The sequence below is a fragment of the Odontomachus brunneus genome, unplaced genomic scaffold (assembly GCF_010583005.1).
Source record: "Odontomachus brunneus isolate Ranch 3 - 2012 unplaced genomic scaffold, Obru_v1 Obru_scaffold_018, whole genome shotgun sequence".
NCBI classification, from domain to species: Eukaryota; Metazoa; Arthropoda; class Insecta; order Hymenoptera; family Formicidae; genus Odontomachus; species Odontomachus brunneus.
In genome coordinates, this window is record NW_022639468.1 from 235,722 (window position 1) to 261,777 (window position 26,056).

General features: G+C 35.0%; 5 protein-coding genes across 8 annotated transcripts; 3 read left to right on the plus strand and 2 right to left on the minus strand.

Annotated features, from left to right (window-relative positions):
* Positions 1-189: 189 nt before the first annotated feature.
* Positions 190-7,085, minus strand: LOC116841729 (heat shock 70 kDa protein cognate 4-like). Its single transcript, XM_032810035.1, has 4 exons — positions 6,927-7,085; positions 5,947-6,195; positions 3,278-4,522; positions 190-3,136 (listed from the first exon to the last, which is right to left on the minus strand). The coding sequence occupies exons 2-4, from the start codon at positions 6,149-6,151 to the stop codon at positions 2,652-2,654; spliced, it is 1,935 nt and encodes a 644-aa protein (XP_032665926.1). The 5' UTR covers positions 6,152-6,195; positions 6,927-7,085; the 3' UTR covers positions 190-2,651.
* Positions 7,086-7,949: 864 nt separating this feature from the next.
* LOC116841728 (DNA mismatch repair protein Mlh1) lies at positions 7,950-11,960 on the plus strand. 2 transcript variants are annotated; one of them, XM_032810034.1, is made up of 9 exons: positions 7,950-8,498; positions 8,582-8,640; positions 8,712-8,911; positions 9,056-9,284; positions 9,377-9,578; positions 9,673-10,912; positions 11,009-11,072; positions 11,145-11,343; positions 11,509-11,960. In XM_032810034.1, the coding sequence occupies exons 3-9, from the start codon at positions 8,748-8,750 to the stop codon at positions 11,799-11,801; spliced, it is 2,391 nt and encodes a 796-aa protein (XP_032665925.1). In that variant the 5' UTR covers positions 7,950-8,498; positions 8,582-8,640; positions 8,712-8,747; the 3' UTR covers positions 11,802-11,960. The 2 variants fall into 2 exon arrangements, with proteins under 2 accessions (XP_032665925.1, XP_032665924.1); XM_032810033.1 differs by having other exon boundaries at positions 7,951-8,498; positions 8,577-8,640; positions 11,509-11,959.
* A 193-nt stretch (positions 11,961-12,153) lies between these two features.
* LOC116841731 (grpE protein homolog 1, mitochondrial) lies at positions 12,154-13,793 on the minus strand. The gene is made up of 4 exons (XM_032810038.1): positions 13,592-13,793; positions 12,603-13,023; positions 12,416-12,499; positions 12,154-12,333 (listed from the first exon to the last, which is right to left on the minus strand). The coding sequence occupies exons 1-4, from the start codon at positions 13,678-13,680 to the stop codon at positions 12,226-12,228; spliced, it is 702 nt and encodes a 233-aa protein (XP_032665929.1). The 5' UTR covers positions 13,681-13,793; the 3' UTR covers positions 12,154-12,225.
* Positions 13,794-15,093: 1,300 nt separating this feature from the next.
* On the plus strand, positions 15,094-19,829 carry LOC116841764 (T-cell activation inhibitor, mitochondrial). 2 transcript variants are annotated; one of them, XM_032810103.1, is made up of 8 exons: positions 15,094-15,340; positions 15,444-15,558; positions 17,052-17,440; positions 17,926-18,238; positions 18,323-18,423; positions 18,484-18,627; positions 18,718-18,849; positions 18,948-19,829. In XM_032810103.1, the coding sequence occupies exons 1-8, from the start codon at positions 15,318-15,320 to the stop codon at positions 19,180-19,182; spliced, it is 1,452 nt and encodes a 483-aa protein (XP_032665994.1). In that variant the 5' UTR covers positions 15,094-15,317; the 3' UTR covers positions 19,183-19,829. The 2 variants fall into 2 exon arrangements, with proteins under 2 accessions (XP_032665994.1, XP_032665993.1); XM_032810102.1 differs by having other exon boundaries at positions 15,318-15,340; positions 18,466-18,627.
* Positions 19,830-21,795: 1,966 nt separating this feature from the next.
* Positions 21,796-25,828, plus strand: LOC116841763 (engulfment and cell motility protein 1). 2 transcript variants are annotated; one of them, XM_032810101.1, is made up of 8 exons: positions 21,796-22,117; positions 22,337-22,630; positions 22,802-23,059; positions 23,135-23,230; positions 23,319-23,735; positions 24,133-24,570; positions 24,655-24,961; positions 25,042-25,828. In XM_032810101.1, the coding sequence occupies exons 1-8, from the start codon at positions 21,986-21,988 to the stop codon at positions 25,203-25,205; spliced, it is 2,106 nt and encodes a 701-aa protein (XP_032665992.1). In that variant the 5' UTR covers positions 21,796-21,985; the 3' UTR covers positions 25,206-25,828. The 2 variants fall into 2 exon arrangements, with proteins under 2 accessions (XP_032665992.1, XP_032665991.1); XM_032810100.1 differs by having other exon boundaries at positions 21,797-22,117; positions 22,802-23,230.
* Positions 25,829-26,056: the final 228 nt, after the last annotated feature.

Genomic DNA, 26,056 nt, shown 5'->3' on the forward strand with positions numbered 1-26,056 from the left:
TCTTTCTTTTTATATTTTATTTAACAGCGGAAGTTAATTTTAACTCATGTAATAAAAATGCGGGGGAGGGGGAGGGATTTCAGAAACTCGACAATGATCCACAAGTCAAAATTAATAAATTAATCATAAAATTATTTCTATAATATCTCAAGAAAAGTGAAATGTAATAAAAAAATTGTAAAAATCATAGACTTAACTAATAAATTAATATTTAATAAATACATTTCTGTGAGATTTAACGCGTGATAATTTCATAATTAATTATTAATATGATTTGTAGTATACAGCTACTACGTATCAACTGTAGCCTAAATATTATGTCTAAAATGCCGCTTGGAAAAAAGATTTTCAAGAAGTTAACGTTTCCATTATTCAAAACTTTGTGCATTATTAACCGCGCGGGTGTTCCTCTTTTTGCGCGCTTGAATCGATTTAATTTACTAAAACCGTGTTAGGAGGCTACAGCTAGCAGCAAGCAATGTATGAGCTTCGTTAATTTTGCACTAGCAATACATCAGGTTTTTTTATCCTACCTTCATACCTAGAATCGCACGGAAGAGCAAACTATGCTCGACAAAGAGTTCTGTGTTGCCTTTAGAAAAGCCTCAACGCTCACCGCTATTCTCTGGAAAAATTCCCACTTCAAATGGCCCTGATTTAACTATTCGCAAATATACTTGCTCGATATCACAATTAATACGGAAACTCGAGGCAACAATGGAGGAAGAAATTAATGTACAAGTGGAAGATAACTCGCCCTCGATCGAGTATATCTTGCGCCCAATAACGTACGTTTCCTGGTTTTTGGGTGTTGGCGTTGCACGGCCGCGAAAGTGCCCCAAAGCTATTACGATAGTCCTACGTGTCATTCATTTCGGAGTTTGTTCAGTGATCGTCGCGTACGGTGCGATAGATTTCTTCACTTTCGGTAGTGTCTTCAAGAGCGACATATTCAAGATCATGTACTACATGAACAAGGTAGTGTGCTACGTGTCGGCGTATTACTACGTGTACCATGGCATCCGGCACTACGACAAGTGGCCGGAGCTAATGAGCAAAATAAAGGCCCTTGATCAAAAGATCAGAAAGGAGACACTCGTGAACGATCGATCTATAAGAAATGCCGAAATGCTAGCTATTCTCGCAACATCGGCTCTTGGCCCCTTGTCCATGATTATACACGCTCTGTATTATTACTTCACACTTCCCGAAGATATCTTCGCGTCCGACTTGCTGCTTTACTATACAATCGCTCAATCGTTGATCAATAGCTTCGTTTTCGACGTTGTCGTCTATGTTCTCTACCACAGATTTCGTACAATAAATGAGTTGATCGAGCAGTTGGACGAACGACTAGATACGTCGTGGATCGCGATCAAGATCAGACGTATCAGAGAATTGCACACCGGTGAGTACAAGTATTTTATATATTTTCAATCGATTGCGATTTTACATCAGTATCACTTTACCATTTAATATCACGATTTAATAATATATATGTATATTATCACATTCATATAAAATTTAAAATTTAATTTGAACATATATGTAACTTATAAAAGTTAAACATACAATCACTTTATAAATTTAACGATTGTACAATTGTATCGCCTGTTTGCGATAATTATACTAATATAAAGCAAGTCTTGCAATCACAATTTTTTTCTATTAATAGGAATTTATGATCTAGTTATCATGATAAACGAGATTCACGGTTTTCATCTTCTCCTTTGTTCGGCGAACTGCTTTACCATGGTCGTAGCTACGTTATTTAGGATCTACATGGGTGTTGTCGAGAAGAATTACGGATTTATGCTAATAAATAATATCCTTTGGGTCTTATACGCCGCAAAGTTTGGCATAATGTGTTGGATCTGTACACTCGCATCCCAAGAATCTTACAGAACCGGAATAATTATATACGCAGTCGTACTGAATTGCAAATCGTATCTCAAAAAGACGAGCGGCGTAAGCTGTAATCAACCAAGTCTAGAAGTACCGAGACCATTCGAAAGACAGGATAGCGAACGAAATTCTAATCAGAATAGCACTTACAATCTAAACTACATCGTCATGGAGAGCCTTCTGCGCAAAAATTTAGATCGTGACTGCGTAAGAAACGAGGTCAACGATTTTTCAATGCAACTACAACAGCAACGAGTGGCATTTACAGCTTGCGATTTTTTTGAAATGAACAATGCTTTGCTTAGTGGCGTGAGTATGCAATTATTTGTGAGATAATGATAGCAATGTAGTAAAATAAACCTCTTTTCAGTTCGTCGGTGTGATCACCACATACTTAATAATCCTCGTTCAATTTTATCGACCAGAAAATTGAAGTAAAATAATTCTGTAGATAATACGAGGTAGAAAGATGATTATAGATTAAGCAAGAACACGCGCAACAATTAGGTGTTGCAAACACTTACGGTTGCGAACACTACAATTATATAATTATAAATATTTATTATAACAAATTAATATAATACGATGACATTAACAACACATGGATAGACTTCAGAAAATAAAAAAAAACAAGATGTTTTTACATGAAGTGAATTAAAATGAGTATGTGAAAATTAAGTAACAATGCAGCCTGCGTAAAGTAAAAACGATTTTTGGCGTTGTCCAAACTATGTGAAAAGAATGATTTAGTCGACTTCTTCGATGGTTGGTCCGGCACCACCGGCACCAGCACCACCAGAATTAGGTGCTGCTCCACCAGCGCCCGAAAAACCGCCGGGCGCTCCTTGATAAAGCTTTGTAACGATAGGATTGCAAATAGCCTCTAGTTCCTTCTGCTTGTCGAGGAATTCGTCCTTCTCCGCTAATTGATTGGAGTCCAACCACGAGATGACTTCGTTGCATTTAGAAATGACTCTCTCTTTATCGGACGCGTCGATTTTATCCTTGACTTTGTCATCTTCCATCGTGCTCTTCATGTTGAAACAATACGACTCGAGAGAGTTCTTAGCGGAGATTCTTTCTCTCTGCTGCTCGTCTTCCGATCGATACGTTTCAGCCTCATTTACCATCCTTTCGATATCCTCTTTCGATAAGCGACCTTTGTCGTTGGTAATTGTGATCTTATTTTCTTTACCCGTAGACTTCTCAATTGCGGAAACATTCAGAATACCTAAAAACACAAGTTACAAAAAGATAAATTATAGAAGATATTGACCAAGCAATAACAATCTTAATTAAAAAATCAAATATGTACTTGTATATGTATGCCTAGAAATAAATTATATACATATGTGAAATATGTTAAACATACCATTGGCATCGATATCAAAAGTAACTTCGATCTGAGGTACGCCTCTAGGCGCGGGTGGAATTCCCGTAAGCTCAAATTTGCCAAGAATGTTATTATCTTTAGTCATCGCTCTCTCTCCTTCGTAGACTTGAATAAGTACTCCCGGTTGATTGTCTGAGTACGTGGTAAACGTTTGAGTCTGCTTCGTAGGTATCGTAGTATTCCTCTTGATTAAAGTGGTCATGACACCGCCAGCGGTCTCAATACCCAATGACAATGGAGTCACGTCCAACAAAAGCAGATCTTGTACCTCCTCAGACTTATCACCATGCAGGATAGCCGCTTGAACCGCTGCACCATAAGCGACGGCCTCGTCCGGATTGATAGATTTATTCAATTCCTTGCCGTTGAAGAAGTCCTGTAGCAACTTCTGAATCTTTGGTATCCTGGTGGAGCCACCGACTAGAACTATGCTATGAACTTGAGCTTTGTCCATTTTTGCGTCTCTCAATGCCTTCTCCACCGGTTCGAGAGTACTCCTGAACATATCGGCGCAAAGTTCCTCGAACCTAGCTCTTGTGATTGACGTATAAAAGTCAATGCCCTCGAATAACGAGTCAATCTCGATACTCGCTTGTGTCGATGAGCTCAGTGTTCTTTTCGCTCTTTCGCAAGCCGTCCTTAGACGTCTCAAAGCTCTTTTGTTGGAACTCAGATCCTTCTTATACTTCCTCTTAAACTCCTGAACGAAATGGTTGACCATCCGATTGTCGAAGTCTTCGCCACCAAGATGAGTGTCGCCGGCTGTGGATTTCACCTCAAAGATACCGTCCTCAATTGTCAAGATTGACACATCGAAGGTACCGCCACCCAGATCAAAGATCAGGACATTCTTCTCGCCCGATGTTTTCTTATCAAGGCCGTATGCTATCGCAGCTGCCGTGGGCTCGTTTATTATCCTGAGAACGTTCAGACCAGCAATAACGCCGGCGTCCTTTGTCGCTTGCCTCTGAGAGTCATTAAAGTAAGCCGGTACAGTGATAACGGCGTCTGAGACAGTCTTGCCCAAGTATGCCTCAGCTGTCTCCTTCATCTTCGTTAATACCATGGAAGATACCTCCTCGGGGAAAAAGGTTTTCGTCTCACCCTTGTAAGATACCTTGATCTTTGGTTTACCACCCTGATTGACCACTGTGAAGGGCCAATGCTTCATGTCGCTCTGTACTGTTGCATCTTCGAATCGACGACCGATCAAACGTTTTGCGTCTTCAAAGAAATAAGAATTACCAAAAATTAAAATCTGTTTCTCTCTTCAAAATCTATGTTCTAGGATGTATCGTGTAAGTGAACGAAGGTCCTTTGGAATTGTGGAATGGAATGGATTGTGAGTAGGATGATTGCAATGTGTTGAATTGCCGAGTCGCAAAGTAAAAATATTCAATACTTAATATTATCCTTGATACAGCTTTATAAAAAATTAAAATCATTTTATCTTTAAGAAAATTCTCAAGCAACTTATCGTAAATATCAATAATTGAAAAAATAAATTAGAAAGATTCATAGCAATTTTTGTCACCGTATATTAAACATAATACTCGCATTTGTATATCCGTTTGTTACATAATAAATATTAAACGTTTGGCATTATAGCGAAGGATATCGCTTACGTCATTTGATTCCAGGCCAACGACAACGACGTTTGGCGCTGGCGCAAATTAGAATTACGTAAAACTGTGACACGTAAGCGACGAAGGCCCAGCTACAATGTAAAGAATTATGATGGGCGCTCAAGGAGGACCGAGGGGAGAGACAGGAAAATGCATAGTCCATAAATGAATGCTATACAGGCGCACGCGCATTGTACAAGGTCACTAGTGCAGCAAGACGCAATCAAAGTACATGCAGTAGTAATACATATATAGTTTCAAGTTCAGCCACAAAACATTTCAGAGAAAATAAAAGATTTAATTTAAACGCGTCATCATTCTGTATCCTGTATTCTGTTCATCCAATATTTCAATATTGGACGCAGAGTGATGACACGTTTAAATTAAATATAATATTCCAATACTAAATGTATTGTTTAGTGATGCCACATTAAAATGTTTTAATAAAAATGAAGTTTGTCATTGCAAAATATGTTAAGACTATTTATACATGTTGCCAACTTTATCAATATAATTGAACATACAATTCAGCATGTAAAAGTTTATATTTCAAAATACAAAATACAAATTCAAAATAAGTAAAAGTTCAACATGTAAAAGTTTATATTTCAAAATACAAAATACAAATTCAAAATAAGTAAAAGTTCAACATGTAAAAGTTTATATTTCAAAATACAAAATACAAATTCAAAATAAGTAATTTAATTTTGACAGATATGTGTCCCCTTCCACCCCCAACAGAATCAACAATAATAAAAGCATAATTCTCAATTTATCCAATAGTCTTCAATCATAATAATTGAAAAATGATATTCAGATAGATTAAAGTAATAATATTATACAAATCAATAGAAACACAAGAAACATGAAACATGAAATGTTAATAAAGTTAGTAATTAATGTAAAGTAATTAATGTAAAGTGTTAGTAATTATTAGCAGGGAAATCTTCATTCCCTCCTTTCGTGTGTCTTTCATCCAATATCATGGTGAAAATTGCATTGTATGCATAGAACTTCACTCACCGAAGATGGTGTTGCTGGGATTCATAGCAACTTGATTCTTGGCCGCATCACCGATCAGCCTCTCGGTGTCGGTGAATGCAACATAGCTCGGTGTGGTCCGATTACCCTGATCATTGGCGATGATCTCAACTTTGCCGTGTTGGAAGACACCCACGCAGGAGTACGTGGTGCCCAAGTCGATTCCTACCGCTGGTGCTTTCGCCATTGTTATCTCTTTGTTCTGTCACAATCTCAATATATAGCCAGTCACTGAAAATCAACGATAATGCAACTTGAGACGCGTTTGTCGAACGACAGTATTGTTGTGTCTAAGATTTCCCGAGCAACCGTCTCAAGCAAGTTCGATCGACCTCGAGTGCTGCTTGATTCGTCGTGCTCAAAATAACACGACGCAATAAATATGTCGTTACGTTTCTTGAAAAGTTAACTAGTATTCTGAACCCTTCCGTTGATATTAACCTTTAGGCTGCCGGCATTTTTTTCATTAAAAAAAGTGGTTTTTTTTCTCAAAAATTTTTCCATATAAGTAACATACACATGGTGCAGAATTTTGAGATTCGTGCAAAGCTACAAAAGTGGCTTTCCCAGCAGTCTAAAGATTAATTATAGAGATATATATGTGGACACACGATATTAAAAATATAAATATAATAAAAAATATATGATAAAGTGAAAAATAAAATATTCGTGATATTGACATCGATAACCTCACACCGAATACTGCTGGTCTCGTTGATCATTCATCCACAGTAAGTTTATTACACAATTATTATTATACAATTAACTTTATTAAAACAGAAGTTCTCTGACGATATCAAAGCGATGAAAAATTTTAACATACGCAATATCGACAAAATGTCAGCAATAGTTATGGTCGTTTTTCGGAAAATAATCAACTCACGGTATTACGATACACAATTATTTCACGATGTAAAACTAATTCAAGATGACTACGTGAGTATAGATCAATTAACACTCACCTGGTATTAAATTATCTAATATTTCGGAGACTTGCAAGTTGACGCTATATGCACACTTCTCGTTTGTAACTCTTTGCGAGACTGACAACGGCAACTTCGTGTCGCGCTTTTAATACCGTAATCGCGCGCTTCGAGAAGCTTCCGAATGATGACCAATCACAGAAGCTTCTCACAGCCTCCATTGGACGCGTACAATAGAGAAGGAGAGACCGCAAATACGTCAGCGATACACAAAATAGAAAAAGAAAGAGAGAGGTGGACACGAACGTGAGAAAATTCGGGAACGTGTTGTACACTGAAGGAACTATAATTAGCCATGCGCAAGTAACATTTCATTTCGATGAGATATAGTAATGTAACAGCAAAATAAAAAACTTTGTTTAATAAAACATACGTTAATTAGATTTATGACGCAATTGTTCGAGAAATGGTAGAAGAGCGCGTAACAAGCGTATACGTCAGACCGATCACGCTTGCGCAGAAATGAGAAGAATCTCCAGTGTTCCAGAAAACGCGCGGCGACAGTCGAAATTTCACGAATTTTCTAGAACGTTACGGAATCAATTTCGAAACTTTTCTGGCCTTGCACGTCATACATACGTAACTCTGATCGAGAACAAGTTAATGTTTAAAATAGAAGTGACGTTCAATGACTCATGACTCATAAATGCAATTAATTCCGAAACAACCTCACTTCGCTATTCTAGTCACTTATTTTAATGATAAGTTTAATTCGCTTCTCGATGGTAGTCAAATAAAAAACTACTTGTGTGTACGTAGATAAAAAGTTAATTATTGTTGTTAACTCACCCAGCAGCTAATTATAGCTATTAGCACATTATAGCCTATAATGTGTTGCTCGCTCCTTTTGTCACTGCAACAACAAAGTTTTTAGACTATGGTGAATAAGACGTAATCCTTAAATAAAAGAGAATAATATTTATAAAGAATTTACAAAGAATCGAACAAAGAATACCAAATTTCCAAGCATTAATGGACAATCAGAATAGAATGTTTGTCATGGATTGCGAAACCATGTAATCTATTTCGAGATCGTTGTAAGATATTCCGAGCAATTCTAATTTAAGCAACAACGTTACTGAATGTACGGCAAAAATGGCCGTTGCGATACATAATACGCCTAAATTCTAGTTTACCGCCATCTAGACAAAATGTTTGTAAACTAATGAGCATAATAATACTGTTATTTAAATATTAGCGCCAAGTAACACAATAAATTCACAAAATATAATCTCAATAAATTTACTAAATATAAAGACAATTACTCTCTTGATTATATAATTAATTTATACGTGAAACCAAATTGTTTTGTCTAACTGTATGAATCAAATTACATAAACTCATCTGTCATAAACCAGCTAATAACAGGTGGCAGAGAAATACTCGCTTCCCATCTTTTATAGAATAATCGTTTATAAAAAAATAATTTTGAAACAACATGTGTACACCGGCGAAAATTAAAAAATTAGATGAAGTTGTGGTGAACAGAATTGCAGCTGGAGAAGTGATTCAAAGACCAGCAAATGCATTGAAAGAACTAATAGAAAATAGGTTAGTATTTAGTAAACAGATCGCTATTGTATATATTTGCAAACATACACAATTAATTAATCCACTGATGTTTCTTAGTTTAGATGCCAAAGCCACGAATATACAAATCACTGTAAAAGAAGGGGGTTTAAAATTATTACAGGTATATACTTAACCTAATAAATTTTTAATTATTGAAAATAATCATGTATAACAATTGTAAATGAATTTCAGATACAAGATAATGGCACTGGTATTCGAAAAGAGGACATGGACATTGTGTGTGAAAGATTCACAACAAGCAAACTGCAAAAATTTGAAGATCTTAATGCACTGACAACATTTGGATTCCGAGGTGAAGCTCTGGCTAGTATCAGCCATGTAGCTCTCCTCAGTATTATAACAAAGACAGCAGATGAAAAGTGTGCTTACAAGTATGCAATTTAATTGGCAAATAATAAGTTATGAAGAAAGCAACAATAAACATTAACTTCATAATTTTTCCTACAGACATTGTATTAATAATTACATGTAAATTGTATTTATATGTAAATTGTATTTGTTACATAATGTTACAGAGCATCATACCTTAATAGCAAGCTAAAGGCACTTCCAGTACCATGTGCTGGAAATCAAGGCACTATAATAACGATAGAAAATCTGTTTTATAATGTAGCAACTCGAAGGAAGGCTTTGTCGAGTTTATCAGAGGAATTTACTAAGATTACAGAAGTAGTTATGAAATATGCTATACATAATCCAACGGTAGGATTTACACTAAAGAAACATGGTGAAGCAAGTCCACAGGTAAGATGAATTAAATGTGCAATAATACATACAATATGTAACATTCAAATAAAATATGAAATAATATATAATTGTTATATTGTATTACCCAGATTCGAACACCTCATAATTCAACAAAGCAGAATAATATAAGAATATTGTATGGCAATCCAGTTGCTCGTGAACTGTTAGAGGTTGAGCTCAACGACGAAGCTTATAAATTCAAAATTCATGCTTTAGTGACAAACCCAAACTATACAAACAAACGGATGGTGATGCTTTTATTCATTAACAATCGTCTGGTCGATTCCTCTTGTAAGTCTGTTACATATACCAATAATCTCTCATCCCATTTCTTTTTTATAAAATTATATACATATATGTTTATACGTATATATTTGTTTTTCAGCCATTCGTAAAATGTTAGAAGAATTATATATCCTCTATCTCCCAAAAAAAGCCCACCCATGGTGTTATATATCTCTAGATATCAATCCACAAAACATTGATGTTAATGTACATCCAACGAAACACGAAGTTCGATTTCTTCATGAAGATACAATAATCGAAAGGATCAAATTCGCTTTAGACGAAAGATTGACTGGTAACAGTGCATCCAGAACATTTTATTTGCAAGCCAGGTTACCAAAGGCAGATATCACTAAAGATGTTTTAGAAGAAGTATTGCCGGAATATAACAAAGGAAATTCAGATAAATCAAAAAAGATTTACGCTAAAGAGATGATTAGAACAGATTCGTCGGATCAGAAACTAGACAAATTTAATTTCACCGTACATTCTGCTTTCAAACATGGAAAAAATGACGATAATTCTTTCATAGAAAAATCAACACATAATTTAGAACCTCTTAATTCTGAAGTTCCATCAAAAACTAATATACCTGACATGACCATGAAAGATTCATTTACTGATGATAAATGTCAAGAGAAAAAAGGTGAACCCAATCCAAATTTGACTATTGTAGAACAGAACTCTACATCATTACATGTTGAAGAGACTCCTATAACAGTTAATCCTGCTACAACAAATTGGAGTGACATAATAAATAATATAACTCAATCAGAAACGCAAAACACTTGCAATCCGACTATACAAAATGTCAAGTCAAAAGATATTTGTCCAGAAAATGCTATGGATACTTCAGAGATTTTATCTGATTTAGATGAAACAATGAATAATTCTGTGGAAGACAGATCTGTAGACACTATTGCTGACAAGGCTCGTAAGAAAATATACCAGTATTTTGGAAATATAAATATCGACGATAAAAAGAAAATCTCAGAAGAACAAGAAATGAAAGTTACAAAAGATACAGGTAATAATGAAAAAAAAGACGAAAATTCCGAATTTATCACTAACCAGTCTCAAGATCCTCTAACTGAGAAAAATACTTCCACTGATGAATCTGAAAAGTCTGAAAGACAATTTAACTCATATTCTGTAAATAGTTTTAGACACGAGGTAAAATTAACCAGTATTTTACAATTACGAAAAGAAATTGAAGATGAATGTCATGAGGGATTGAGAGAAATCTTGTCGAACTTAACATTTGTTGGATGCATTGATCAAACTTCAGCTCTAATACAAAGTGGAGTAAATTTATATATTTGTAATACCAGAAAATTAGCGTAAGTTTGCATTATCTTGAATCTCAACCCATGAAACCATGCATATGTATAAATTTATTTATATATGACTAATGTTTAAATGTAATATTTTTTCAGAGAAGAGCTGTTTTATGAAATTATGCTATATGACTTTGCGAATTTTGGCATCTTGAAATTCTCAGTATGTATCTCAAAGAAAAACATAAAAGTTCACTTCTGATTAACTACCATTGAAACTTTTTTTCTTTTTTAGGAGCGAATATCTTTGTTTGATTTAGCAATGATTGCTCTAGATTCAGGGGATACTGGATGGACAGAGGAAGACGGGCCGAAAGAGGAATTAGCAACAAGAGTAAAAGAATTACTTTTAGAGAAAGCAGATATGATGAACGAATATTTTTCGATTGTTATTGATAAAGTGGGAAACTTAAGGTCGTTACCTGTATTACTAGGTAAGTATAATTTAATATCAGATAGTTATATCAGATAGTTTGATTCCCAAGAGAACTAATTATATTTACAGTACTATAATATACTATACACTAAATATATATTGACATGCTATTCTGAAATAATGTTAACAATACTATTAAAATATATTAACAATATTATTATAGATAAATATTTTCCATGTGAAGCAGAGATTCCATTGTATATAATGCGATTAGCAACGGAAGTTAACTGGAAAAAAGAACAGTCATGTTTCCAAAATATTTGTAGAGAAACAGCAAAATTTTACAGCTACATCAGTCTGAAGCACAACACAAATGATTGGAAATATATAACCGAACATGTCTTATATCCTGCAATTAAAGAAAGTCTGCTTCCCCCTAAATACTTTGCTCACGATTCAACAATATTACAAATAGCTAGTTTACCCAATCTGTATAAAGTGTTTGAAAGATGTTAAAATATTACACTAAAAAAGTACAAAAATATATTATAATTTGCCATATATATATATATGTTTTATAAACTAATTTAAATTTACAGTTGTGTTTATGTATACCATGTGTATATTTATAATACATAAATTGTACAATTACAACATGATATTTTTATATCAGTTTTCATTAAATTTGTATCCAAGTATGTCAAAAATTAACTATGTGAGAAATATTTCCTCATTAATATAATAACACAAGAAATAAAAAGCGTATAATTTGCTAACCCTCATATACTTTATACTTTCATAAAATGAAAGTAAGTTTGTCTATATTTTAAATAAATTTAAAGGAAAATTCATATTTTATACACCAGTGTTCTATATTAGATTTTATATTATTTAACAATTTACATCAAATGAATGTCTTATCAATTTTTGTATTAAATAGTTATCCTTTAGCAACACCTACTAATGCAGGTCTTATTATTCTTTCGTGCAATTTGTATCCTATTTTTGATACAACTACAATTGTTCCAGCTTCTTTACCTTCAACCTCCTGAAAAATTATTTCATATTGATAACCATTGTGTATGTAAATAATTAATGAAAACATGTTCTATTTAAAATATAGATTTTACTTGTTGAAATAGTGCTTCATGTTGATTAGGATCAAATTTCTCATCAATTGGATTTAATGAAATTAAGCCATGCTTCTTGAACACCTAAAATATTACACAGAAACTTTAATATGATAATACTTCATTTATTGTGTATATATTTCTTATATAAAAAAAGAAATTATAAAAAAGAAATAAATTATCTTACTTTATGTAATTGTGCTTCTGTCATTATTAATCCTTCATATAAACTTTTCAAATGTGGATTTTTCTCTGTTATTTCATCCTTTGGTACACTTTCGGTAGCTTTTCCTAGTACATCAGCTACATCTAAAAGATCTTTGCAGAAACCTTGGATGCCAAAGAGTTTGGCATCATTGATCTGCTTAGTCAGTCTAACTCTGATATTTTCTCCTTCTGCCAATGCTCTTTTATATTTATCTTCAATCACATCCTTGGATTCTTTAAGTTCAGTAAGTTCTTTGTTGATGAGTTCCAAGTCTGTTTTTAGTTTCTTCTCACTTTCGGTGCATTCTTGTACCGGAGACTCTCCAGTATTTGGTTTTTTCTCTTCTGTTATTGTACTATAATATTGTCTTTTCCATGGAAAAACAAATGCTTGTGGCAATCTATAATATAACCAACATAATAGTATAAAAAATTTAATATAATCACACCATAAAAAATTGTCTATACCTTATGTTTTTCAACTACTTCAAATAAAAGAAAATAAAATACTATTATTTTTATATATATGTAAATTATATTTTGAATCAATCTTGATGTAACCTATTAAAAAGTAATTGCATAAAAGTACTTGCATAAATATCAGAACACAATATCTACTAAAATTGTACAGATACTATTAAAAAGAAATATAAGAGAATACATTCTTATTATACATCATCTTATCGAGTCATAAAATAATCACACAAGATTTAAAGAACAAATTTAATGAATCCAGTTTTTACTATAAGCAATTATACGAATGTTTAAAGATTAGCCAGGATTTTGACTTTTTAAAAAAAGTACCAAAATATCTTTTCAGATCAATTCATGAGAATTGTATTTTTATTATAAAAAATAAAAAATATATTTATCATTTGACGCGATTAACCTCAACATGCCAATTAGAGACATGCAGCTCCAAAACGTGTATTCGATTGCTGCTTCTACTAATAAAAAATAATGACTTACTTGTTTAAGCCACATTTATTTATTTGATATAAACTATCAATTGTCATACGACTAAACCGTAATGCTACCGGTATAGCAATCGTTGCCATGATTTACTTCGATTGACTCGCGGCTCAAGAAGATTCTGCAACGGCTGACGAAACAGCACGATCAACAACGATCATGAGTTTAGAAAGTGTAATAGCCGTATCATACTAGTGACTTGTGACTAGTGGTCTGTTCTTTCGCTCTGCAGTGCTGCACTGGTGCAATAAGTTAGAGTGAGACAAATATATATTTGTCTCACTCTAACTTATTGCACCAGTGCAGCACTGCAGGCGAAAGAACAGACCTTAGAGCTTTCAGTTTTGTTACATCATAACACGCTGGCAGCGCGGTGGGGGAACTCACACAAGCGAGTGCCCGTGTCCGTGAGCCTCATGGCACAGGCGCTCGTTTGTGTGAGTTCCCCCACCGCGCTGCCAGCGTGCTGCTGATGTAACAAAACTAAGAGCTCAGGATCCCTATTCTTGAAATTTTTGCGTATACGTAATTTTCATTGCGCAGCTATTTTATAGTATGATTAAACCTGCGCAGTAAAACTTACGTGTACGCAACTATTTCAAGAATAGGGGTCCTGCTCGCGACTGCGGCTGCGATTATGTCTCTTGACCAGTCAGAAAAAAGCTGCTAGCTACTATCGCTTTTCTCATTGGTTAAGAGACATAATCGCAGCCGCAATCGCAATCGCGAGTCGCTAGTGTGATACAGCTATAAGATGTGACATGCGATGTATGTGCATTCGTCCAAATAATGACTTTTCAACCAATCAGAAATCTGTACCAAATCAAATGTTAAAAAATTTTATCAAATATTAAGATAAAAGAAAGAATATTTAGGTTATATTATAAAACGCGTTTTTTTTAGGAGAATTGTACTCAATATCTACAGTTCACGTTACATATAAAATTTTCTTAAAAAGGATATTTCAAAATGCAACTTTAATATACATGTGCGCAGTCATTTCCCCTAAATATAGATTTGAATTCATTATGTTCATTTGTTTCGCGAAATAATTTGAAGCATATTTCAGTCACAAATAAGCAAAAAAAAGTAATGCAAAGTAGCTAAAAATATCAGAAGAATTTATTAAGATTATTATCAAGGCTTGCTACAATACACGCAGAGTAATTACATCCAAAAATTACGTTTCATGTATACAAATTTTTTGTTAACATCTTTTTAATTAACAAAGGGCGACAACTAAAACTTTTACATGTTAAGATTTATCAAATGAAAAGTTTCATTGATAAATTCAATAAAGAAATAGATATGTGATCGATTCAAAGACTAGTGCTACGACTTTAAAACGTAATGCGACTACATGTAGACAGTCCTTTATAAAGCAGCTTTTTCGGCTAAACAGATTGGCTTTTTCGTCAATCTGACTTATCAACTCGCGGTTGCATAACCGCGCGAAGCGGTTTCTTCGAATCGCCGTCGAGTGCGCTATTTACATATACAATACATCGTGCATGAGAAACGAGTACATATACCAGAGTTAGTAACACTGAACGCGCATTGTTTTGCGCTGTATATAATCGGGATACGTCACGGTGCATCGCAGTCGCGAATGTAGTCGCAAGTGTAGTTAAGTGAGATGCAACGCGAGACGAAGCGAGGCGACCATCCCGTTGTTTCGTCCACTTCATGACATGGAAGCTACGCCAGCGACATAACCGTGACAATGTACTGTACACTCGGGAGATGGTAAGAGATCCTGTTTGTTGTTTTTCTTCATAATCTACAGTATCACTCATTCTCTCCGCTTTTGCGATGAACGCGACCTTCTTTGACAAATCTCCCTCGACAGTTTTTGCAGGAAGGATGCGGTAAGACGCTTAAGCACCGGCGAAATCGCCACTGCGCTGAGGCCGTTTTATTTCACCGTTCACCCTGACCTGTTTGGTCAATATCCCACACAGAGAGTAAGCATATGTTCAATTGCGAAATGTTACTTTCAATCACGTATAGTGCTGACGTTCGAAATAGATATCGTTTCGGTATGACTGTCGCGCCTCGTTCGGCACTTCAGATGCAAGATCTATTTGCTTACATGCGCTTTCTACATTCCTTGCTTAAGTAAGAGAATCTTCCTCTCTCATCCAAAGTTCAATCAAAATCAAATCGAGATAGAAAAGGATAAGTCCGTTGTTTCTGATCGCGTTTTAGTTTCCTCCTTTGTTACGATGTGTTGTTTGTTTTTCTTTTCCCCACTTGCGATTTATTTTGCTTGTTTTATCTCGAGTGCGTGAGTGTACAAAGTGCACGTTGAATCATCGTCGTGCCGAATAAAACTACTAGCAGTTATTACGACCACGTACATGATTAGACATGCATAAAATTATTTTTAAATACGAAAAAACAATTAGGCGCGATGTAAACGTGCGAATTGCGTGAGTGTGTATTCGTGCATGGCTAGTTGAGTCGGAATAAATTTTCATTGCTACCACTTTAGCGTCAGATGTTCGCGTTGTTTATCAATGGTTGCGCGCATACAGGGCCGCACGAGACGCTACGGTAGCACGGAAACTTCACCAGTACTGGAATTCTGTAACTCGTTATTGGAGTTAATGACAGTTATCATTAACTCGATTTCGTTATCATTGCGCAGCTTTGTATACCGTAGAAAAGCTACGCAACGATAACGAAACTGTCGTTAACTCTAATAACAAGTTACAGAATTCCAGCACAGGCCTGTTCGTTTTCAAAGAACTGAACGCATTAATAAATGCAGTAAGTTAGAATGAAACAATTATATTTTAATTTATTCTAACTTATTGCATCAAGAACAGGCCGTATTAAACAGCTGTATTCATAATACGATTCTAATATTAAGCACGCCTCTCTGATTCTCAAATTAAACAACTTTAATGAGAATGCTTATATAAGAAACATAGAATAAAAAGGGCGTACTTAGCATTCGAATACGGCTAAATTTATCTTGCACGTTTTCGTACTGAAAGCATCATTCTATCTTCTTTCGGAATATAATGGACGATAAAGATAGAATGATGCTCTTAGCAATGCAAAACGAACTTAGCCTACGCGTTAAAAATATGATCTACATGCATAAGTCGAATCTGCTAAAGAGGAAACGCGCGGCCCTGCGCGCGAACGTGATTAACACGTGGATCAGTTTAAAGCTCGCGTGTACACCGCGTCATGTATGCCTTTAGTCTGAAAATTGACACTTCCGCATAAAAAGCAGATTATTAATTATTAATTGCGGGAACCAACGAAGTATTCTTTTCCTGCGAAAATTCTTGAAACAATAACTAATTTATTCTTTGTTTTTTATTGCATGCTTATAATTAAAAAAATTTTTTAATAGTTCTAATTGTTAATGTAAATAGAATAATTATTGTTTGACTTACGTTATTTAATTCATGTTATCATTTAATCCATGGTTTCTTTACAGACAGTAAATGAGAACTCTCTGAAACAATTAAGTTCAATCTTAGAAACACTTCAACAAAAACAACCCATACGGCCAACTATTTTGCCTTTTTATTTACGCTCAAAAGATGAGAAAGAAGTGAAGGCTGGTAAATTTACGCTTGTGAAGATACAATTGAAGGAAAGAGATCTGAGGCAAGCCATACTTTCTATCTTGAAAACATGTGACTTACCCACCACATTCATTGACAAGATCGAGGAGCAAAAGCCTCCAGTTACAAAGTACAAATCAAGATTCTGGCAACGTACACATTTTGGAGAAAGATTGGACTTTTCAGAATTGGAAGATGATCCTGTTTATGCTTCAATTATTATGAAACAGAAAATCAATATAGAACCAGACACGTTAAAGTGAGTATAATCCCAGTTAACATATTCAATTACTGATATATAATTTAGAAAATAAAAACATATATTTAACATATAGTTATATTAAAAACAGACACTTATTAGTAATTAAAAAATAAAAACAATATATAATGTAATATTATTTTACAGAAGATATATCTTGAATATATATGTATATAATCTTGTTTATACATATATAATTAGCAACAGGTTTTAATTTATTGTGAAAATGATAATATGATATATTTATAACATCCATAAATTATCAAGTCTTATATTTAATATGTATGTACCATTGCTAGTATTTTTGAGAATGGGTAAAATTATAACTATATATTACAGCAATCTTCACATTATATAATATGTGGTACTAAAATGTATATCTATTATATAGTAAACATATAACTATAGTGTTATTAATCGAACTGTGAATATATTAAAATATGTGTGATATCAAATATTGTTACTATGTGTCTAATTATAATCAGAGCATACTTGGACAAACACATAAACGAGGCGCACGTTAAACTGGAGGCATGTAGGCCAATGAGAGAAGAGGTAGAGAAACTACAAAAAGTGCTATGCAATGATTTGGGACTAAAGAATATCATCTGGGACTGTGGCTGGAATATTGCTCACTATCGTGGTTGTTTGCTAGCTTTCCAAGCCTTGGCCAAACATCACCCAGAACCAATGGAGGTGCTGAGAAATCGAACTCTCGTATTTGCAAACGATACCGGTATCAGTCTGGAAGGCAATGTTATGCTGAATTCCGGCGAAGTCAGACACAATTGGCTCGATGTAAGTTATACTAAATTGTTCCCTTTTTAACGATGCGAATTTTACTTACACATATTGAACTGTTTCGCCCGTTTTTTTCCGCAGCTGATAAAGAACGTAAGAAAGCACGACCTTGTGTTATTGAAATTACCAGGATTTGAAAAGGCAGTATCCCAAGTGCTCCTTGACATTAAAGTCGGTCGACGGTGCGTAAAACATCATATTATTTGAGTTATGGTAAGGCTCAGGGTACTCTATATGTGCAGGAAATTCATGCCTAAAGTAATGGTCGGCCAGTATGAGCAACAGCTCCGACAGCTTACGACTACACTCTCAGATTACCGTGGCAAGAGAAAGTATCCGAGTTCTTGGCCGGCCAGTTTATCGGCCTATGAGATTGTCATAGAAGCGTTAGTATCATTGTATCCTTGGTCGCTTTTGAATTTCGCCTATGCGTATGTGACGTCTCTAAACGAGTGTGTCTGATAATTTACTTACAGTGAAGCGGGTCCTCTGATGTTGTCGCCGACTGGACAATTTATTGTGCCATCGTCGTGTCCAAGCTTTCTCTTAGTGAACTTCATTACTGAGAATTTAGAGGAAGCCACGAAGAAATTACAGCATTATAATAAGTACGGCATTTCCTATGAAAAAAAACGATCATATACTTATCATTTATGTGTAAATATAAAGTATAGGTACACTGTCATTACTTACGTAATTGTTCCAGCATAAAACATGTTGAACGGGAGCTTCATCGTAAAACCATCAGAGAACTAGGTTTAGCTGCTCTCAATAAAGATGACAGCATTACGCCGGATCTAATGATACAATGTTGCGAGCGACTACTTCTGCACAAAAGGGAACTGACACCGTCCTTGGAAGGTGTTATGCTTTGGGTTACCCATTATTACTCAGTCATGAGCGACGGTGTTCTCTGCGTGCCATGGGACTGGAAATTTTAATTTTTTCAAAGAAAAAGAAATACATTAATAATGATTATAAAGCAATTAGAACATAAGATTATCGCCATGAATCGTGACAATGCAAATATTTTATAAGTTTCAATTTTCAAGATAACTATAAATGATATAGCAATTATAATTAATATATAGGCGTAGTGCAGTCTCTGCACAAAAACTGAAACGTGAGAACTGATAACACAATTACAGTCAAAGCATTAATCATTAAGGGTGGATTATTATCTGAATATGTATCATATATTGCAACACTTTTGTGCACAAATATGTTACACACAAAATTCATTACACATCTTGAGTTTGCTAATTTGTAATTATTAATATTTTCAATTTAAAGATAGTAAAAAACGAGTTTCTATGCGAACAATTCTTATGCGTAATTAAAATGAGAATATAAGAACTGATGTAACGACTATGTGATATGTTAAAAAGCAAAGTTACTAGTCTTAATACGATTTGCGTAAGTCTTAGTTCGCAGTACAACTCATAATACTTGATATTTTGCATAGAAGATCGTTATATGTGTATATTTTTATAATATTTAATCACACAAACCATATTGTTTATGATTATATCTGGCTCATGTGAAGATAAAATTATACATCAGCCATAATATATATGTAATTCTCACATTTTTCTGTTATTCTATAACAATTTTACAATAATTTGCATAATATGTATATAAGTTATTAAGATGACTAGATATCTCGTTTTTCCCGGAATAGTCCTGTTTTTTTAGTTTTTGTCTCGGATTCGACTAAGTTGTATTGTTTTTTATTTATTAATTCAGAAGTTTTTAAAATGCTTTTGAGAAAAGGAAAGAAAGACTTTAAGAAAATTAATAGTTCTAGTAAATATATAATAACTTTGCTTCTTTTTCTCTTAAATAAGAATAACAAAAATTTTATTTTAGCAAAGTGGAGTGTTGTCAAGTATGATGTTTTTTTTTTACTTTTTACTTCACACATTTATGAAGTGTCCCGAATTTGAAATTAGGAAATCTGGGTACCTATTATGGACTTCTTCGGAATCAATTCCGATCGGAATAATTCCGTTTCCCCTAGAAAAGACAATAGAAATCTAGGAAATAACTGAATGTTTCCGATCGGAATTGATTCCGAAGAAGTCCATAATAGGTACCCTGGTCATCTTGATATGAGTAAGTTGATACTATAAATTTTTTCATGGTATCGTAATCATATCACATGTGCATTTCCGTCAACAAACGGAAACGGCTCGCCTAGGCGCTGTATTCTAGAGATGCCCGATTCTGGGGTGCGTTCAGATTCCTCATCCGGGTGCACTCTATTACTAGAAACACTATAGTATATGTTACATATACTATAGCACTTTTAGTAATAAAATACACCCGGGTGGGGAATCTGAACGCAGCCTAGAATCGATTCGATTCTTTCCTCAAAAATAGGTTTATTTGTGTTGTTTGCATTCTTCGCACTTTTCGTATTTAAAACCAGACAAAAGTATATTGGAATGTATGGAAGAAGCAAAAGCAAGATAACTAACTCGATTATTTCTTCCAAGCGTCTGATTAGGTGTTCATCTCTTTTTAAAAGCGAAAAGTATGAAACATACAAGCAGCACGAACAACCCTTTTTCCCTAAATTTGTTAGGGAAAGAATCGAATCGATTAAGAATCGGGCATCTGTATTGTATTCCAATATTCACTGTCAGTACTGAAAATGTATAATTTATATCACGTATACTGTAGATATTCAGTACTCACAATGAATTTCGAAACGTAGCCCTAGACTGCGTTCCTTTTGGGCGCTCACGCGCTTTAAATGCTTATAAGCGTCACTCTATCTTTCTTCCGCATCTAATGAGCGGTAAAGATAGAATGGCGCTACAGCGCGTGAACGCCTAAAAGGAACGCAGTTTTAGGCTGAAGTCCCATGGCATGTATTTTCCGTGTACCGCGTAAACGCGTAACCAATAAATTGCGACGTTTAGTATTTCTGTTGGAACTTCTAAAAGAATAGAAGGATGTGATTAGTTATGTGGTTACACGAAAATATGTGCCATGGGATCCACCCTTAATCTAACCCGCAGCGATCACGTGACCATTGTGGCTGCGTAGCCGTCAAGCAGTGATGAATTTTTGCAAGATATGATTCGCGTATGCGTACAGAGCAAACGCTCGGAGTCTTCACTTACGTATATATTTTCGTCAAATCTAAGGTATCGTTAGGGCCCTGCGAGAAAGGAAATATGAAGGAATTAGCAGGAGAGAGGAAAATTGCTTTGATAGGAACAGAGTGCAAGTAATATGAATAATAATAAGTTTTAGATCGTTAACCACCTGTGGATCAGAATAAGTTTGTTTCAATAAAGGAACCATGTAATTTACTGTCTGAAAAGCATTACACTGGAGCGTAGCAAGAACTAGATTACAAACCGCGCAGAGAGCTTTTTCATTATTATCATGTGGCACTAACCAATCTTTAAAACTATTCACTCAGTACACGTTGACACTTGTTTATAATCACACACGGGAACAGTACAGGGGCCCCTTATAGCACCTACTACTATATCCTAGATACATTTCTGAACCCAGCTGATTTCTACCTATGACGTCAGCTTACGCATGCGCACGAAGCTTCCTGGGACGGCGAACATCTTGCAAAAATTCATCATTGCGTCAAGATTGTTATGACAGAGGCGTCAAAATTTTCGGTCTTGTCGTGAACTGCGTAAGTGGACTGGACCGGCACGCACCGGACATCGTTGCAGTGGGTCTTGTTGTACAAGAACCGCCCTTGTGCCTTTGATGTACACGCAAACGATCAAAATGCCGGTCCAGAAGGATTCAAATATCGTGAAAATCGCTGTTCAAATGACGGAGCAAGTGCCACAACTTATTGAGTTCAATCAAAAGCAACCGCTGACTGGAATTATTCAGGTACGAAAACTGCATTCATGAAGAAAGAAATATCAATGGTCTGATTAATTCTAAAAGAATCAGTATTAAATTTCATATTGATTTATACAGAATGAAGCACAAAAAGGTAGTATGTCCTATAGTTAATGTTAGTGTCAAAAAGAGCTTTATTAGTAATAAAGGAATAGTAAGAGAGTTATTTAATACGTTATCATAATTAACATATTATCTTAATTTCAGGAGTTGTGTAATGGATGGGGTTTGTCTGATGCAGAATCTTACTCATTGCAATTCTCAGATAGTAATAATCAGAATTATATCACAGAGAAAAACAGAAATGAAGTAAAGAATGGAAGTATTCTCAGATTGGAATTTTCACCATCAAAAACAGCAAATGATATTTTGACTAAGCTCAATAATGGAGCAATGGAAGAGAAAGTAATAGCTCTGCAGAAACTGAGCAAGCTTAGTACAGACATGACATTTGCATTCGAATTTATAAACAAGAAAGGATTGGCATTGATTATTTCGCAAGTATGAATCTTTTTGCATGAGGATACAATATGTCATTATCAATAATAATTTAATTTTTCCACTTGATATAGTAGATACAAATTTTGATAATTGTTTATATCCTTGATACTATATATTAAGGAGGAGCTCAAAGGTGGCTTCTCTAATGTAAACAATTATCTGAATTTCCAGGTGGAAGGTGGAAAGTACAAAGGAAATGCCCTTGCATATTCCCTTCAGTCATTTGTGGAGTTGATGGATCATGGAAATGTGTCATGGGATATATTGGAAACACCATTCATCAATAAAGTAGCAAGTTATGTGAACAATCAGTCGATAACCCAGGATACTAGTATAATAGAGGCTTCATTAAGTATCTTAGAAAACATAGTCCTGAACTCAACGGGAAAGTACGGACAGGTGGAGAAGGAAGTGACTTTTCCTAATCTTGTAATGTACCTGCAATGCATGAACGCTCAAATTCAACAGAACACGGTAGCACTTATAAACGCGTTGTTTTTGAAGGCTGATCTGTACAAAAGGCGTGCTGTTGCTGCCACTTTACAATCCAAACAAGTCAGGAATGTGTTCTTGACAAACATCATACAATCTACTGGACAGGTATGATTAAAAATTAGCATATTAGTAATTACTATTTATACATATTACTAGTAGTTACATCATTGTTCACTGTATAAACTTTTCATAGGTGGGTGCAGAAATGGCGCATCAGTTGTATGTGCTACAGACGTTGATGTTGAGTTTGTTGGAACAACGAATGATGATGAAGATGGATACACAAGATCAGGACGCGCATGATAAGATCAAGGAACTCCGAAAGATCGCTTTCGACACGGAGGGTGCAACTGGTGGAGACATTACCGCGCGTAAGCAAGGACTGTTTGCCAAGGATTACAAGAAATTGGGCTTCAAATGCGACATCAATCCTGCTCTTGATTTTACCGAAACGCCACCGGGTATGCTTGCGCTCGACTGTATGGTATACTTCGCGCGTATTCACACAGAGGGCTATACGAAAGTCGTTCTTGAGAACTCGTGCCGCGCGGACGAGCACGAGTGTCCTTTCGGCAGAACAAGCGTAGAACTCGTTAAATTACTTTGCGAGGTAAGGCAAACACTGGGAACCGTATGCTTATTCTTGCAACATAAAATGCATGGTTGCTGGTCTCATTATTGGAACCCTGGATTGATGACGTCAGAAGCGAGAAAATGCATGCCAAAAATTGGCTTGCATGTCATCTTTAGATAAAAAGATATAAGATAAAATCATGAGGGAAGGTTAAAGAGGAGTATTTCACATGTCACGTTAATTTAAAAACTATTGACTGTCAAGAGATGTTTTCGAAACATTTTACAAGTATGTTCAGACGATCTGGAATGTTCTTTCGTACAAATACTTTTTTATGTGAAAATGGCATGCCCTTTCTCGTTTCTGACGTCATCAATTCAGGGCTTCGCATTAATGAGACCAGAAATCTTAATGAATATATTTTTCTGACTAGGTGTTACGTATTGGTGAAGCACCCAGTGAACAAGGCCAGTCGTATCATCCGATGTTCTTCACGCACGATCACCCCTTTGAAGAGTTCTACTGCGTCTGCATAGTTCTCCTGAATAAAACATGGAAAGAAATGCGAGCTACTACAGAGGATTTCGTTAAAGTTTTCTCTGTTGTGCGCGAGCAAATCACCAGAGCACTTCAATGCAAGCCTACGGGATTGGATAAGTTTAAGAGTAAGTTACAGCAGCTGACTTACTCGACGATTACTAATCTTTGGCAACAAGAGAGGACAAGTAGGGAGGAATGGGAAAGCCACGCGAAGCCAATCGTAGAATTAAGAGAACAAATCACTCCGGAAATCCTAGAGTTAATTCAACAACAGCGATTAGGCTTTCTGGTTCAGGGCACCAGATTCATGAAGTACAGTGCTAGAGGACAAGTATGTGACGTCTTTTAATCAAATATGTTTGAAGTTATGCATAATGCGTGGATTGTCCCTTAACCAACGTCTCGTTTGATACAGAGAATCAAAGATAAATTCTGGTACGTCCGCTTATCACCAAATCACAAAGTGTTCCATTACGGAGATTGCGACGACAAGTCTGTGCCAACCATCGACGATCTTCCTACGAAATTGGCGGTAGTCGAAATTCGACAGCTGATAGTCGGCAGGGATTGCCCGCACATGAGAGAGTTACAAAGACGGAAAACTACTCATCAATTAGCGTTTTCCTTGGCTTTGGATTCCGTCGAAGTTTCTAGTCTCGATTTCGTCGCCCCGGATGAGCAGATTTTCGATTATTGGACCGATGGTATCAATGCCTTACTTGGTACGCTACTTGTTCAATTTATTAATAATAAAACAATATACAGAAACGATATTTTTATATTTTGTTTTACGTGCCTGCAGGACACCGAATGATAAGTAAGGAGGCACAGAATGATTTGGAGACTCTTTTATCAATGGATATTAAGTTAAGACTTCTAGACGCCGAAGGAATTGATATTCCGCAGGATCCACCTGCAGGACCTGAGCCACCGCCAAATTATGACTTTTGCTATGAATTGAAGTAAAAGTTGTACATGGTGTTCATTGCTTTACAAATTGCATCATTGTATACTGATTGGTTTTTACTGATAGACTTATTAGCCACAAACTTTGTACGTGTGTACATATATATTTTTATAATTTTTTCGATCTCGCGCACATTCGTATTACAGCTGTGTAATGTGAATTCAGATTTTTTAGGCCATAACTTTCTCTACCGCATATTTTAAATGTACGGGAAATCATAAATACGTCGTACCAAAGAAATCTTTTAAACTTTATATGTTTGAATTATACATGTGCTTTTTTTAGAAAATATTTATACATTCCAAACGGAATATTGTTTTATAAAAATACTTATTTTATAAAAATACTATAATCATGTTAATGTTTTTACTATATTTCAATTAACTTCAAGAAAGCCTGATACTCAGCCCATCAATATATCGATATTTTATATACTATCTTTCATCCACTTAGATGTACTCTGTCAATATTTTATACACTAATTAGCGTGTGACCGGCATAATGCGATTAATAAATCGTGTAACTCTAACTTTATAAAGTATTTATTGAAATCTCAAATTATATATCATCTCAATTATGTATATCAATGATATAATCTCAAATTATATAAAACTTTTCACTACGTCTTTGCAAGTTTATGCCCTGGCAGCGGAATATCGGAATAATAAGAGACAAGAATCTCTCAGTGGCAATAATACGACTTTGTGCAAATATACATATATATATATATATATATATATATATATATATATATATATATATATATATATATATATCTCAGGACCTTGAATAAGTTCTCGCTGTTTTCCAGATGGTGTTACCAGAACTGCGTGCATGTAATTTAAAATAG